Source organism: Thunnus thynnus, chromosome 23, assembly GCF_963924715.1.
Source record: "Thunnus thynnus chromosome 23, fThuThy2.1, whole genome shotgun sequence".
In the NCBI taxonomy this organism is placed as follows: Eukaryota; Metazoa; Chordata; class Actinopteri; order Scombriformes; family Scombridae; genus Thunnus; species Thunnus thynnus.
In genome coordinates, this window is record NC_089539.1 from 8,202,902 (window position 1) to 8,218,656 (window position 15,755).

Genomic DNA, 15,755 nt, shown 5'->3' on the forward strand with positions numbered 1-15,755 from the left:
TTAACAAGTAAAAATGGTTTTGAACATTATTTAATCTCAGATGTGTCACGTGAGTGATGAATTAGCACAGGATATGCAGAAAAAGCACAGTAGTTCATTGTTTATTAAAGGTAATAGTGCATATTGTTTGGCAAGACAAATGGGAATATGTCAATAAAGAAAATGAGATAAGCCTTGTGCAATTAAAACTCAACTTTTCTGTAACACTCAGGCACACAATCCATACATCCATTCTCAGTGCCTGTCTAATCTTGTTCAGGGTCACAAAGAAGTTGGAACCTGTCCCAACATGCATTGTGCTAAAGGTAAGGAAACACCCCGGTTAGGTCGCTGTCAAGATCACAGTCAAGAGTAAACAATGCTTGAGCGAATACAGCTATGCACCTGAGTGTCAATAAAAAGATCACCAAAGTACATCTTAGTGCTCCACTGTGTACAGAGCACTTGCCGATCAGAAGAATCTAGTTTGCACTGAGCAGTTTCCAGTGTCTCAGCATCCACACCAGTGGGGCTCTGCAGTGGAAAACATAATAATATGAGTTACAATAGAATTACAAATATCAGCTATGTCTGGATACTCTAAAACCTTCTAATAACACCCTACCTGAGACACTGAGCATCTCATTGACCATCGCTGTCTTCCCTGTGAATGCATTCTCAGCCTGGCAGCTGATGGACTCTGTGGAAATGTGGCGGGTCACAGTGATGTCAATCACACGACCCATCATCTTCTTCCCATACAAGGTCCACGTGAAGCTGCAGGGAGGAGTGCACTCAGCTGAGCATGTAAAGCTGGCTGTGACCCCAACTTCAAGAGAATCTGGTCCTGAAATGGTCACATTCTTTGGTCCATCTGCAAGAGAGCAGATTTTATTTAGAGAAATACAAGCAACATCAGCAGAGGAATACCTTACCCTATACTTCATCTTGATATTGCTGCATCTCTATAGCAAGTTAAAGCTGCATGAGACAAGATTTTCATGTAAAATGATGTGAGTCTAAGCTTACTAGAGGTAATCAAATGGGTACCGCCATGCAAAGAATCTTGTTAGTGATTGTCAGAGATAAATTTCTTACTTCAAGGGATCCCAGGAAGGTTAGCAACCGAACCGTGTCAGCTGAAGCTAATGGGGAGCCTATTAACATTTAACAACTTCCACCCCGCATATCAAGATTTGCTTACCAGGCACCACCACTGTGGTTTCAGCCATCCTGTTTTTCTTTGTCACTGAGTTGAAAGCCACACAGGTGAGGGCAGCCTGATATGGAGGTGTTACAGGTGTGAAGAATATGGAGGCATTTGTAGCCAGGAGCGTGTCATGGTAATACCAGGTGATGGAGCAGACGGGGAAGCAGTCAGCCAAACATTGCAACTCTGTTGTGGATCCAGGCAGAACCAATATCCTCTCACCCACAGATCCGGTGTTGGGTTTCACAATTAGCACCTTATCAGGCCCGTCTGGAAGATATCAGCAGACAAACATTGAGTTTATTTCAACACATGCAAGCCATGTCTGTCGAATATGTTGGACACCAACTGCCCCACTGCATATAGACTTTAATGACCCTGGTATACTCACAGTTTACTTGCATCTTGTAGCCAACAGACAGGATGGCGGCCGCCCCCTCTGCCACCACACATTGGTATAAACCGTCATCTGCCTGCAGGAGAGGACTGAAGGTCATCGTGATGTTGTCAGCGGAGAAACGCACTCTTTCATATGCTGGCATTGGGTGTTTGTTCTTCAGCCATGTAATAGAGGTTGGATTCTGAGAGCCAAGACACTGAAGAGAGAGAGGCTCGCCTGCTACTGGCAGAGAGGTGGGACGCACTGAGATGGGATCTGTCCAGAGAGAATATCAAAAAATCTACATCAAAACAGATTACCATTACAAGATTGCTAAAGTCACAGAGCTCCTAAACCATAGCAAAAAAACTCAAACCAAAGCATAGTCTGTTGAAAATAAGGTAGGAGCAATGTCAAAGACTCACCGATGACAGTGAGGTTCTGAGTGGCGGTGATACTGGCTTGATTTAAAGTGTTTGTGGCCTCGCAGGTCAGAGGCTCAATTTTAGAGTAGTCACTAGCAGTCATCTGCAGGCGACTGGCAAACTTTTGTTCATCTTCCTCCTGCAAGATGGATATCCGGACTTGATCACCCAGGAAAGTCTTCCCCATGTGCTTCCATGTAAAGGTGCAGGATGGAATGCATGTTGCCATATATGAACGTATATGGCTTTCCGACCGTCACTGCAGTGTCGCCAGCAATGCTAATGTCGGATACGCCAAAAGAAGCAGATTTAAAAAGGCATTTGAATGCATTGTACTAGTTTGACAAGGTTACAGCAGAACATGTGTGCAAATCAAAATTGTCACCTACAAATAATCTAGTAGCTGGATTTGCTGTTTAAATATCAGTACAGATGATTCTGTCTATTCTATGAACAATAATGGCTGCTAAACATATAGATTGTGAATTCACACTTCCAAGTTACTTCTTTCACATACTTGGCACCCATAGCGACAGAGTTGTAGAGATGAACAGATGGGAGACGGTGTTCTCAGCCTCACAGATCAGATTTTCAGAGACAACAGTACTAACAGGTGGAGTGACAAAAATGGTGTTGCCTTGTGCAGTATCAAACGTCTCATCTTCCAACATAACAGTCCATGAGTAGCTGCAGGAGGGGTGGCAGTCAGCTGAGCAGGTAAAGGTGGATGTAACTCCTGAAATCAGATAGGCTGGACCGCTGATCTGTATATTTGATGGCCCGGCTGAAAAGTTTAAAAGCAGATTTGGTTGAAGGAAGTGCTACTGGGGGACCACATGAATTTGAATTCACTTTGGTCATTCATACCTGTCACTCGCAGTGTCTTTTGGACAGTGACTGACTTCTTTGTTGCAGGGTTGACAGCGGTGCAGGTCAGGATCTGTGTTGGCACTTGTTGCTGGATCAGGAGGTTCAGCTCTGAACCCTGAGAGGTCACATTACCCCTGGTCCAGGTGTACTGGTAGCTCGGGTAGCAGGTGGCCGAACACTGGAAACCAGATGAGATTCCCACTGTTACCATGTCAACCCCGTTGATCACCACTGAGAGCGGCCCGTCTGCAAGAGGAGGTAGAATATAAACCTTTGCAGTTTTCAAACATTTTAAAAATAGTAAATGGGTAAGTATCAGAATAAATTGGATCTTACATGTGGTGACCTCCTTGGTTCCACCCTGCTCAGTTTCACTGACAGTAAAATCTTTAATATGAGAAAACAGAATGAATTAACATGATTAATTAATTAAATGGCGGTTAAAACATGAACATGAAATCAAACAATTCAATTAAAATCAAATATTTTCTTGTGTCAAATTCTGCTATAATGCCAATTGTTGCAGATGATAGCCGAGCAAGGCAGCCTCTTACCTGCCAGGCAGGTGAGCAGGAGCAGCAGAAAGGCTGAGTGATGAACCATGGTGCCACAGACAGTCTGAGTAGCTGTCCACGCTCTTACAACTCTACACTCTTATAAGGTATAGTAGTAGGCCTTGCCCACTGTTATCTCCCACTCATTCAAAACACAGACACAAATGACCTACTGTTCCTGGGAAAGGAGTGCAACATGTTGGTTATCAGCTAGGTTTATTCTCTGCAGAGGGTGTGAATGCAAGCAGTCACTTTGTTGCATGGTTTTGTCTTCTGTGGGTTGCGGTTGATTCCTTTGTACCTGCAGAGTTAATCCAGGTCAGATAATATGGCTCTCTGTTTTTGTCATATCTGCCTGTGGTTGCAGATGTAAAGATCTTAAACTCAGTTTATCACAGTATCTTGACAGAATACAACTTGAGCTGTCTGCAAGATCTGTTATGTTTGACTGTTATCTTTGTAGTTTTGTTAATGTGTTTGCCTTCAGCATGTGAGTTTTAGATTGTTAATAAACCTGCAAATTGGATGCATCTTGTCTGTACTGTGATGGATTTTCTGATGAAACAGGAGTTTGAGTTGGGACAAAAAACAACTGGAAGTACAAGATTGTTAACATGTATTTTTTATCTATTACATCTATAACAGTTTTATCTATTACAGTCTTTGCTCTTTTTCTCATCTCCACAATGAGGCAACCTCTAAAAATGTGTTTTAAAGTAAAATAAATACAGTTTTTAAATACAGGATGGGCATAAATTACCAAAGAGGTGGTATGATAGAATCTGCTAAGACAGTGAAAAGGTTTTTATTACATTTTATTATTACTTCATATTTTTACTTCATATTTTTTCCATTTTTCAAGTTGGACTTGAAAAAATGGGTTGTTTAATTCAGGAAGTAACATTAGTTGATCTGATAACTATCCCTTGAATGCACAGCTACCGTCTAAAATATGCAGGTAGGCTATACAAGCAGTCAGCTATATAACTCACTGTGCTGTGAACTCCAGGCACTTTCAGTGTTAAAAAAACAAAAATAAATTTGATTTTATTCATTATTCTATTACTGGCACTATGAGACCAGATTTACAACAGTTCAAACAACAAGTGTAAAAAATTTAACCTTACAATGTAATCTCTGGTTTTGAAGTGATTTTTGAAAGCAAATAGGAGTATAACTTGCAGTGAAATACTTCAGAAAGTTTGTCAGTGGACTGATGTGAACCCTGTCACTGCTAGTTCTAGTGTCAGATTACAGCAAACATGTACCTCAAGTGTGTGGAATACTGAAACTTTTGTTTAAATTGCAATTGAACAATTGAAATATAAAACTGTAACAATTTCCCCAATGTAGTCAATATAGTCTGGTAATACATACACAACACATTTTTAACAGCTATCCTGAGCACTGAATGTTATAGATTAAGTTTTTCAAATACAGTTGAGCTGATGTCTGATTCTGTTCTGTGATCTTTATCAGGCCTTTTATTTTTGTTTTCCTGACAGTTTTGATTTGTAGTTGACTTTGAAGTTAAATTTATGATTGGACATTATGACTTATGACTGGCATGAACTAAAATCCAAGTAAATGACAGCAGAGCACAGGAGTGTCTCATCTCATGGTGTACCATAACCGAACAGCCCGCAGGTGGAGCCATGGATAACTCAGATCAATTTTATACTCACTAGAGAGACTAGTTACAAGCCCTTGCATACCTGTGGTACACCTGCACAGGTGTTTTCACTTATCTTGCCTGGTTAGACCTCCTCTCAGGACTGTGTGGGTGTGTACAGACTGTGCTTGAGCGACATCTCCCTCACTGTTTGGGTGGAACTCATTATAGATTTACGATTCTTATTACATGTGACCTCAAATAATTTTCAGTATAGCTCCACCCAACCACTTGAGCAAAGGTCTAACTGAAAACAGCTCTGTCAACGCTGCACTGATTTTATTCAGGACTTTATTGCAAGATAATGTGTTTTATCCTTATTTGGTAACTGAGGAAAAAAATGTGGTGTTGAGTCTTGTGGTAAGAGTCATCAGTGCATTTTATTCATGTATGGACATTTTAAGACTTCACATTCACAGACAGGTGTAGGATCACATTCTAATTATAATATTGTAACTGATACGTACAAAATCCTTCTCTCAAATATCTTCACAAATTCTTATGTTTCATGCGTACACTCCCTCCTGCATGCTTTGATGTTAAAGTACTTTCCCACGTCACTTATTACAAAGTACACACAGGGTCCAACCCACTGTCAACATTTGAGACAAATAGAAAGGAATAATACAAGTGCATGACTCATTAATTCTCCACAAACCAACTACCTTTCTTCACTGAGAATTAATTCACAGAACCTAGAAAGATCAGACAGACAAAAAGAAAAATTATTTTTATCATGGTGAGAACAATAAGTGAGTACCTGCTATTAGGCCTAGAACTAAAATAATTGTACCAAATGATAATTATGCTTTATTAAAATAGTTACGTAATATGTTAAGGCCCATAAGACACCCAAAAACATATTCCGAGGACCATAATTCCTCCCTGCTATAGGAGCCTCACCTGTCTTTAGTGGGGTCACATTATGAAGACAGCAGAAATGACAAAGGCCAACAGCAGCACAGCTGAAGTTTCTTCAGGACGAGTGGACAGGTTGTGATCTGACCCTGAACACAAGAAACAAAGAAGAAAAATTAAAATGTTGAACATGCACAGTGCCCAAGTGTGTCGTGCCTCTCTGAGTTTATCTACCTTTTCTTCGTACAGTTTTTAAGGCTGTAGCCGTCTTCCTTGAGGCAGTGTTTTGTGCCTCACACTTAAGAGTGACAGATTTAAAGGAATCCTCCATTGTTATCTCGACAACATTGCCCCTCACGGTCTGACTGTCCACGGACAACACATAGCGGCAAGAAGGCAGACACTCAGCAGTACACACAAATTTGGACGTTTCTTCAATTTCTATCACATCGGGGCCTTTGATCTTGACCTCTGATGGACCAACTGAAATAAAGATAGTGACAATAGATTACTGAGAAAAATCTCATGAATGTAATTGAAAATGTGGTAAACTACTTTATATGGTGTATTGTCTTTAAATATTATATCTCAACATCAGCCGTTTCCAAAGTGCAAACCAGGGAAACCCCAAGGTTTTTTAGGAAAACTCCATATATCTGCAAATGATACATCTGTTTTGTAAAGGCTATAAATATATACAACTAGTTGTGTTCCTAAATGTACAAAAAAGCAGAAATGAAGATATATTGTTCATTTATATCGATTTGAGACTGAAACTAATAATTTCTTTCTAGATTCATCTGATTGATTTAGGTGCCAGATTGTTAGTTACCTCGCTCTAGCACTCTAGTAGTTAAAGGAATATTTTGACAATTTGGGAAATACACTTATTCACTTTCTTGCAGAAAGTTAGATGAGAAGACTGATACCACACATGTCTGTACGGCAAATATGAAGCCACTGCTAGCTTAGCTTAGCATAAAGACTGGAAATGGAGAAACATCTAGATGATGGGACTTTTTGTGCAGATTAAACAAACAAAATATAATGTGTTAATTAGTGAGCTTTAGAGATGCTGGTAGGTTGATTTACCTTGGGACAGAGTTAAGATAGCCAGGCTAAAACTAAGCTAACAGACTGCTGGCTGTACATGAGAGTGGTATCCATCTCTTCATCTAACTGTCAGCAAGAGAGCGAATAAGTGTATTTCCCAAAATGTCAAACTGTTCCTTTGTTTACTGCTAGAAGCTAACATCAGTACTGAGGGGCATAACTAGGAATTCTGGACACCCTTTTATTAATAAAATGGTTTTACTGGAAGTGATCACTCTACCAGTAGTGAAACTCTTGACTTACACATCACATTTATGTTTCTGGCTGTGGTGACAAACATCCCAGACACACTGTTGGTGGCTTTGCAGAGGAGAGTTTTGGAGCTGTCCAGCATCTGAGGAGTGATAGATATAACATTCCCTTGACCCCTGATCCATGGGCCTGTATCTGACTTCCAGGCATAGATACATGACGGCCGACAGTAACCATGGCAACTGTAGGTGTGGCTCACTGTGGGATTCATCAAATCAGGACCTGTAATGGTAACATTGGCAGGTCCAGCTGAAATACAAATATGTGAGTCAGTAGGGAAAGGCATTCATATGGCACATAAATTGTGGATATAAGACAATTATTCCAAAAGCCATAATACAAATTTCTTCATATGACAACCACAAATATTTACATTTTTAAGGATTCAACTATCACATACCTAATACCTGCAGTTGCTTTGTCACTGTTGAAGTCGGCTCTGGGTCTTCATCTTCTTCTTCATCTGTGACTGTACATGTCACTTTTAAGGCCTCCACCCAGCTGCTAAGAGTGAAGTCTAGAACATTGCCCTGACCCTGGGCACTGTGTCCATCCAAAGACATGGAGTAGGTACATGCAGAGCAGTCAGCTACACACTCAATGCTGCTTGGCACGCCCACAGTCACAAAGTTCGGACCAACAATCTTTACTTTCAGTCCTTCTAAAAATGTCAACAATCATAATTACTACAATAATTTTGAGACTTAATGTTAATTTCTTCACACCAAGATACAGTAAAGTAAAGATACAGTAAATTCTATAATAGCTGAATGTTAAGGATGATAATTTGAATGTAAAACCAGTTACCATCATCATCGCCATCTGGTTCAGCATTCTCTGTATCTGTAGACAGTACTGGCTGAAGGCCTACACAGTGGGTAAAAATGTATGTCATTGTTAACAAGTAAAACATCTGGTATTAAGCACCAAAGTTCATTCTTGACATTGGAAATGCTAGTTTGACAAAACAATCGTGACTCAAGGTCCACTTACAAGTGTTTTTCTGAGCTTTTAACTTAATCAGCAGAGTTTGCTCAGTTGTCATGGAGATTGTTGAAAGCTTGTGGGCCTACTAAACTACTTGTTCCATCGTCAAGAATTAACTTTGACGCTTAATTTAGCTATCACCGCTAAGCTAACTGACTTGGACAAGAAGTCCCAAAGGTGCTTTATGTATGAAAGCATAAGAGTAACTAAGCTCACATATCAAAAGATGACCTCTCCGTGACAACTGAGCATCAATTCACTGATGAAAACCATGTGATATGGTTGAAAGCGCTGGCAAAATATAATAAGTGGACCTTTATTTGGAATTTTTCTGTCAAGTATTTGGGGGAATTTAATAATCCAGCAGTGGTGGAAGAAAGAAAGGTTCCCTCAGGAACAAATGAGTACCAGCATCAGAGGGTACAGACGCACAGAATCTGTGGCAAACATCCCAAAATACCACACAAGTATTTGAGAACCACAGGAACATGAGGTACCAGTACCACAGAATGGATGGTACAGTACCATAGAACCTGTGGTAAAGTGCCAGAGACTCCTGTCCTGTCCATGAGTACCACAGGAAAATATCACAGGAACCCAAACAGTACCACATGAATTTACCACAGGAAGAGGGCTTTCTAGTACCACACAAATATATTTGTAAAGATAGTTTAATCTATAAGAATTCATCATATTTCCAAAGCTGATCATATGTTGCATGCACTATATACTACATTCACGATGTACTGTAATGCACATTATGTCTGCTGCCTTCTGAACTTTAACTGCTAGCTTTAACTACAAGTGTGTCCTTCTAAAATACCACATACTTGCATGTCTTAGAAGAATTTTCCTGTCTGAAATTACCAAAGATAAAATCACTTGAGCCTGTAATAATAAGTAAAAGCCTCTCACTAAGTTGCAACTTAAACTGTAAGCCAACAATATGAGTACCCATAATACAGAAATATGTGTTGAGGGAAATAGCTGAATTATGACTTAAGAAAAATAGACAACAGCTCATCGAGTGGTCCACTAAGATCAGAGCTTGAGTGTTTGTATACTCATGTCAAGATAATTAATGATGGAAAGAAAGACAATGCTCTGCCAAAGTGAAATACTGTCACTTAATCTGTCACATTTATATCAATATACATCAAGTGTTTTCCAAGTAAAAACTGTAAAAATAAGTTTTCCAAACTTTCCCAGCAGTCGGAAAAAACCCTAAGGCAACACTCGGCATGCTGCGCCAAAGCACCACATTATCATGGCTGAAATGTGACTCCCTCCCTGGTATTTGTATCAAAAAGAAAATCCTTATGTTACCTGCCAGAAACAGCAGCAATAGAAGTCTGCTGAGATTTGAGTGTCCTCCGTTTTGTTTAGATCTGTAGGTATTATCCATTGTCCCGTAAAGATGTGAAGTGTACGGCCACCGAGAAACAGATGACAGGCACTACACAGTCAGTCCATATCAGCAGACAAACAGCTCTTATCTTTATATATAACTAGGTCAGAAGATTGTGACTCACAGTCATATTTCACCTTAAGTGACGTTTTTCCAGCTTCCAATAACCGATTCTTTACATCTTGGGTCAATTTTCCAGATGAGATGGGAGTCCATGGAAAGGCTCAGTTGTAAGAGTGGAGGATTACAGAGGAGCAGTGCTCCTGTCTTTGGGCTTCTGGCCTGGAACCAGTGTTTTGTGGATTGTAGGATGGTGTAATTGTTTGGAGACAAGCCCCAAAAAAGGAAATGTCACTGGTTTGATTTCTGTAAAAGGGAATATGTCCTATTTAATGCTGATTAAACAGACATAGGTACCGTAATCAGATGTTACAAACAAAATGTAATCAGAATCATTACTTTTAATAAGCTACAGCATAAAAATATAAAGTAAAATTAGAGAATAAATCCTTTTTTCTGTCCTATATTGACAGACTTAATGTGTCATTTAAAATGGGTCCTTACTTGAGCAAACATTGTTTGTGAGAGCTGCAGCGGCTGATATGATGTGTGTGACAACATTATTCACCTGTTCACTTTAGCATGTACAATGGGTGACCTCACCCTTAATTCCAAAAATAAGTCCATTATCAGAAGACAAACACACAAAAAACTGCTACATAATGGATAGACTAACTTTCATGAAGCAGTGAGAAGGAATTTATGCATAGAAATTTTATCTATAGATGGTGGACTAAAAAATGTGGCAATCACACACACACACGCACACACACACACAACACTGAAACGACAGCTAAGCATCAAATGAATTGAGCGAATCACATTTATTGAAAGTAAACACTTTAAAAAACTATCCATGCTCATTTTTCCTACACATAAAAACAGCAATATAATATAAAAACATAAAAATCATTTCAGGGGGTTTGTGTATTTGTGTTGGTGCGTGCGTGAGCATGTGAAAATCTGTGTGTAGGCACATGTGTATGCAGAGGTATGTGTGGATGTGCACAGTGTGAGTATGTGTCCTGTTAAAGTGATGTCTCTCTGGAGTCCCTCGACGGCCTGAAGGTCAGTATCTCTGTGAACGTGTGTCCTGCACAAACACAAAGGGAAGGAAAAAGCATCAGCTGTCTGATCTACTTTTCTCTTATAACACTAATTTTTTCTACTTTTCCAGTTGTACATAAATGGCACCTTGAGTGTTTTATGGCATGTTCACAGAAGCATCAGCTAATCTTTATTGATCTTTATTGACCTCCTCTGGCAAACAGCAGGAACTGTAACATCATTGATAAAATGAATTTCCTGATACACAACTTTACGGCACAGCTTCGCTCATTTCCTGTCCCTTTGAATTTCTGAGTTTCACTGGCCTGAGGAATAAAGCTTTAAATGTGAATTCCTTATTCTCTCTTACGTTTCCACTGGTCCAGTGGCAGGTCTGTGTTGTCCATGGTCTGATCGTACGGCTGTGCCTCGGTTTCCTCCTCTGTGTCTCTGAACTCGCTGAAGAAAGGCAGGTCGAGCGCCTCTGAAGCGCTCACTCTCTGCTCGGGGTCCAGAAGCAGCATCTTCTCCAAGACACACACTGCTGTGATGCAGAGGGACATGTCGAAGTCAGCATGACAGAGTTTATTGCACCAATAACTGTAATCTGGAGACCAGAGATCTTCACATACCATTTGAGCTAGCTTTGGAGAAGATGGTGTGCAAATCTTTTTTGGGCACTTTTGGTAGACTTCTGATGTAGTTTCTGGCCTGTCAAGAGACAGGGAAGTCAAGAAAGATGACAGAGGTTGGTATGTCCAGGAATTTTTCTCAACACATTAGTATGGACAGTATATTCTTCTGATACTTATTATATTATGTTATAAACAGTCATTTCATCAAAACATATTTCATTAAACCAATGGATGGATAGTTAATCTATGTTGTGCTATCATGCATAATCGGCAAGCTGTTTATAAGTTCAAACAAGTGTTTACACTTCACTAAATTAAAACCCGTTGCACCACACAAACTAGCTCTTATGTAGAGATTACTTTATATTATAAGCATATGCATATATAAATAAAACAAAAATGTACTTACATCTACAAATGATTGGCAATTAAGTTTATTATTTTTTTGGCCCTTAAAACTGTTATTTTTGGAGGTTGTTACTGTTTGTGACGCTACAGTAACTTTCTGTTAAATACTTGGCTGCGACACAGATGTTGCAACCTAATTACACACTACTAAAATGTTTACTAGAAAAGACGTGAGATTTCTTAAATTTTAATGGCGCAACCTGATTAAGTAAATCACTAGTTTGAAACTATAGCTAGTAGTTTATAAGAAGTTAGGAAGGACTTAATGCACAAACTTAGTGATGGATTTATGAACAGCTGGTGCAACCCAGCCAAGGAGTGGTTTGAGTAATTTTTATGGACTTTCTGAAACACTGTGAAACTCACTACTGGACTCCATTCTAACCCATTCCAACCACTAAAAATCCAGCAGGCTAGTGTTTTATACTCAAAGGTTAACTTTTATATATTAGCACAACCCCCCATTGCAACTTACATCTTGGCTCTGTAGCTTAATAACAAAGTCAGCAGCTGGGGTTCCTGTAATCTTCATGATTTCTCTGAGTTGGTCCAGATCTGGCAGCATGTAGGGGTTAAGGATCATACTTGGCCTGGCATGCATGGATTTGCACCATGAGCTTTCTACTTACAAGTGTGATCAACATATAGAGACTGAAGACAATAGGGAATAGGACAAAAGCAAGTTGACTCATTTGCCTTGACACATTACAAAACAGTCACATGTCGCACATATGCAGTCTGCACATGACCAAAAGCTGGTGTTGAGGACAGTTAAGGATACGATCGTTTCCCTTGAACAGCGGCTTTCCAAGCAGCATCTCTGCCATGATACAACCAGCTGACCAGATATCCACTGAAACAGAGAGCAAAAATCCCATTTCTCGCTGTTTCTGGGCTTTAAAATAGGTCTTACTGGCATCTACTACCCTGCAGTGAAGAATGAGATTTTACCAGTTTGTGTGTAGCGCATCCAGTTGAGAATAACCTCGGGTGCTCTGTACCAGCGTGTCACAACGTAGCCGGTCATCTCTGAATCAGCTTGCCTCGCCAGGCCAAAGTCAAGAATCTGAAGCAGAAAAGAAAAAGCCGAACTTGAACATGTGAATATTTCCATGGTGGGAAGTTCACCTCAAGATGGCTTTATGGACAGCTAAAGTACCTTTAACTCACAGTCCGGGTTAATGGCTAAATTTCCAGGTTTAAGGTCCTGTGGGATACAATGATGTGAGACAGAAAAATAATGAGAAACAGTCATCAGAAAGCATTTGTTCATGTTTTTTTTTCATCTTTTGAGCTCACAATCAGTTACTTCTATGCTGCCTGATGCATTTTTAGTGGCAAAGTATTTTCAAAATGGACATATAAATATCAATTGTAAAGAAATCCTTCAATTTAAATCATATCAATCAAGATGTTTGCTTCCTGAGAAACAAGTAAAGGCATCTGGTTGACTCTGAGTCCCTGTTCTTTGACTGAAAGGCTGCTGCCAATTACAACATTTAAGAGACACCGTATCATTCTGTCTTCAGTTGAGAAAGACATGAATACACACACACACACACACAGACACACACACACATACACACACACAGAGCCAAACTTCTGGTGTGGGAAACCGAATGAATAGGATTTAGTGTGAAAAAGAGCAAGAGCCCCACCCCCAAAGATCACAGTCTGAAAGGTCAAAGTTCACGCACCCTGTGGATGATCCCTGCAGAGTGGATGTACTAAGGAGAGAAGAGAAACAGACAACTTCAGCACTTCAACTTCAACTTATAGAAACAAACACAGGACCAAATTCACTTATTTCAGACAATTATTAACACATTACAAACTCTACAAACTATCAGTAATTAGGTTTCAGTTAAAGAAATGAGACATTCTCATAAATGTATTGGTTAAGGTGTCCACCTTGAGTCCTTTCAGCATCTGATAGACAAGGAACTGCACTCTGTCCTCTGATAATCTCTCCAGCTTCATCAGCTTGCCGAGGTCGGTGCCCATGAACGGCATCACCAGGTAACTGCAGACAAGAGGAGAGGAGTGAAATCATCTCTACGGTGTAACAGCAGATTTTATAATCAGCGATATGGAATGCATAGGAGCTTACAAGTCACGAAGCCGGTCCAATGAGATTTCAGCGGTGAAGACATCCAGCAGCCCGATCACCTGCTCAGAGCCAATCAGCAGAGGTAAAATAAGTTAGAAGTTATTCTGTATTAAAACGTTGTCATTTCCATTTTCCTTTTCAACCTATCTCTGCTTTAAACTTATACGATATAAAAAAAAAAAGTCCTTCTTTTGTCATTTCTCCAGAAAGTGTTCTTACATTTTCATGCTTCATGTGTTTGAGGAGTCGCAGCTCTCTGTAGGCCCTTTTGGCAAAAAGTTTGGACTGGAAGGGCCGATGAAGTTTTTTGATGGCCACCTGCGTCCCTGACCGACGGTCCCATGCTGAACTGAAATAGATAGATAGATATATTATGTAGGTAAAATTCAACATAAAGGTTGAACAGGTTAAGTTTTACCCCTAAAAACGCAATCCCTGTATCTAAAATTTAAAGACATTTTAACGTGTCAATAAGGTGTAATTAATAACATCACCTACATGGAACAGAGCCATCATTAAAGCTGTTATACCTGTACTTCCCCTTGCTATCACAAGCCAAAATGTCTGCTGCGGGGGGGGAAAAAAAGCCTTTTTGTGCTTGAGGAGACAGCTGTAGTGCGTTTTATGCACTTAATTCGGGTTCTTTGACTTTCCACAACAATGAGGCTGGGAGTGGTTTTCTTTGTTGACCCTGGTCCACACAACACAATACAAAGTGAGGCCCCTGCAGAGCCAGCTGTGGAGAGACTACTGACCAAAATATTTCACAGAAGCACAGCCAATACTGTTGCTTAGCTGGAATATTAGTGAGTAGAAGGTAAAGAACTGCGGTAAAAAGCTACCTGAGTGAAATAAAATAACAACACTCATTCAAAATATACAGACAGAGAAGAACTTTTTTCTGGTTTCTGTGTTTCTCAAGCAATGAAAAGGTACAAGGACAGAGATCTGGTCATTTAAAACATCTGTGTAAAGCTTACCAGCAGATCCTCTTATGGACAGTATCTGCCATTAGGAGAAATTAATTTCATAAAACATTATAACAGGAAGTATTTGTTATCTCCCCATAGTCGATCGCAGTAAAAAGGGTAGTTATAGATCCAGTTTGTTAATTCCACACTGTTTTCATGCATGTCTCTCAGAGAAATAAATAGAAATAAGGCATAAAACACATTTGATCAAAACTAATATTTACGACATAATAGGACAATTTCAAAATGTATATACCTATCAGCTGATGTAAACAGATCTTTCAATATTCGTCTGAGCTGTAAAGGTGATATTTTCCTCCCCAGACTCACCACACAGTGCCATAGGCTCCCGTCCCAACCTGCTTCAGGTCCCGATACCTCTCCGGAACCTCCCACGCGGTTCTGTTTACCTCCTGTCGGTAGAATCCCGTCCTGGACCGCACAGCCATACCTTACCGACTAGACAAGGCTAGGCTGAGAGTCAGGTTGTGGGTCCGCTCGGATCCAGTCTGCTCCAGATTCTCATGTGAAGAAATTCCGTTTGTATTTTTCAGACGCCCACGACGCGCAGTCCGTCCCGCAGTAAGAGTTTGGTGGGGCGCAGAATTCCTCCAGATGAACCAGCTGACCACTTGTGCGCCACGCAGGGTCGCCAGTTACACCCCCACACACACACACACACACACACACACACACACACACACACACACACACACACACACACACAAACACACACAAGGCACACACAATAGCTCCTGGTCGCCCTGGGCAGTCTATGGGTGTGTCTACAATGTGGGGGGAAAACATCTGCCCACCC

At 40.2% G+C, this 15,755-nt stretch overlaps 3 protein-coding genes across 5 annotated transcripts; all 3 read right to left on the minus strand.

Moving 5' to 3' along the window:
• Positions 1–23: 23 nt before the first annotated feature.
• LOC137175500 (carcinoembryonic antigen-related cell adhesion molecule 1-like) lies at positions 24–5,324 on the minus strand. Of its 2 annotated transcripts, XM_067581155.1 has the most exons (8): positions 3,200–5,324; positions 2,861–3,109; positions 2,511–2,777; positions 1,994–2,272; positions 1,581–1,844; positions 1,184–1,459; positions 605–853; positions 24–513 (listed from the first exon to the last, which is right to left on the minus strand). In XM_067581155.1, the coding sequence occupies exons 4-8, from the start codon at positions 2,220–2,222 to the stop codon at positions 491–493; spliced, it is 1,041 nt and encodes a 346-aa protein (XP_067437256.1). In that variant the 5' UTR covers positions 2,223–2,272; positions 2,511–2,777; positions 2,861–3,109; positions 3,200–5,324; the 3' UTR covers positions 24–490. The 2 variants fall into 2 exon arrangements, with proteins under 2 accessions (XP_067437256.1, XP_067437255.1); XM_067581154.1 differs by having other exon boundaries at positions 1,994–2,777.
• A 126-nt stretch (positions 5,325–5,450) lies between these two features.
• Positions 5,451–9,993, minus strand: LOC137175499 (uncharacterized). Of its 2 annotated transcripts, XM_067581151.1 has the most exons (8): positions 9,832–9,987; positions 9,626–9,755; positions 8,120–8,179; positions 7,713–7,973; positions 7,304–7,561; positions 6,182–6,430; positions 5,993–6,096; positions 5,451–5,784 (listed from the first exon to the last, which is right to left on the minus strand). In XM_067581151.1, the coding sequence occupies exons 1-7, from the start codon at positions 9,835–9,837 to the stop codon at positions 6,008–6,010; spliced, it is 1,053 nt and encodes a 350-aa protein (XP_067437252.1). In that variant the 5' UTR covers positions 9,838–9,987; the 3' UTR covers positions 5,451–5,784; positions 5,993–6,007. The 2 variants fall into 2 exon arrangements, with proteins under 2 accessions (XP_067437252.1, XP_067437254.1); XM_067581153.1 differs by having other exon boundaries at positions 9,626–9,993.
• A 579-nt stretch (positions 9,994–10,572) lies between these two features.
• Positions 10,573–15,719, minus strand: mapk12b (mitogen-activated protein kinase 12b). Its single transcript, XM_067581432.1, has 12 exons — positions 15,269–15,719; positions 14,187–14,316; positions 13,968–14,026; positions 13,769–13,880; positions 13,555–13,584; positions 13,017–13,064; positions 12,809–12,923; positions 12,639–12,710; positions 12,333–12,412; positions 11,447–11,525; positions 11,185–11,358; positions 10,573–10,860 (listed from the first exon to the last, which is right to left on the minus strand). The coding sequence occupies exons 1-12, from the start codon at positions 15,385–15,387 to the stop codon at positions 10,796–10,798; spliced, it is 1,083 nt and encodes a 360-aa protein (XP_067437533.1). The 5' UTR covers positions 15,388–15,719; the 3' UTR covers positions 10,573–10,795.
• Between the last annotated feature and the right edge of the window lie 36 nt (positions 15,720–15,755).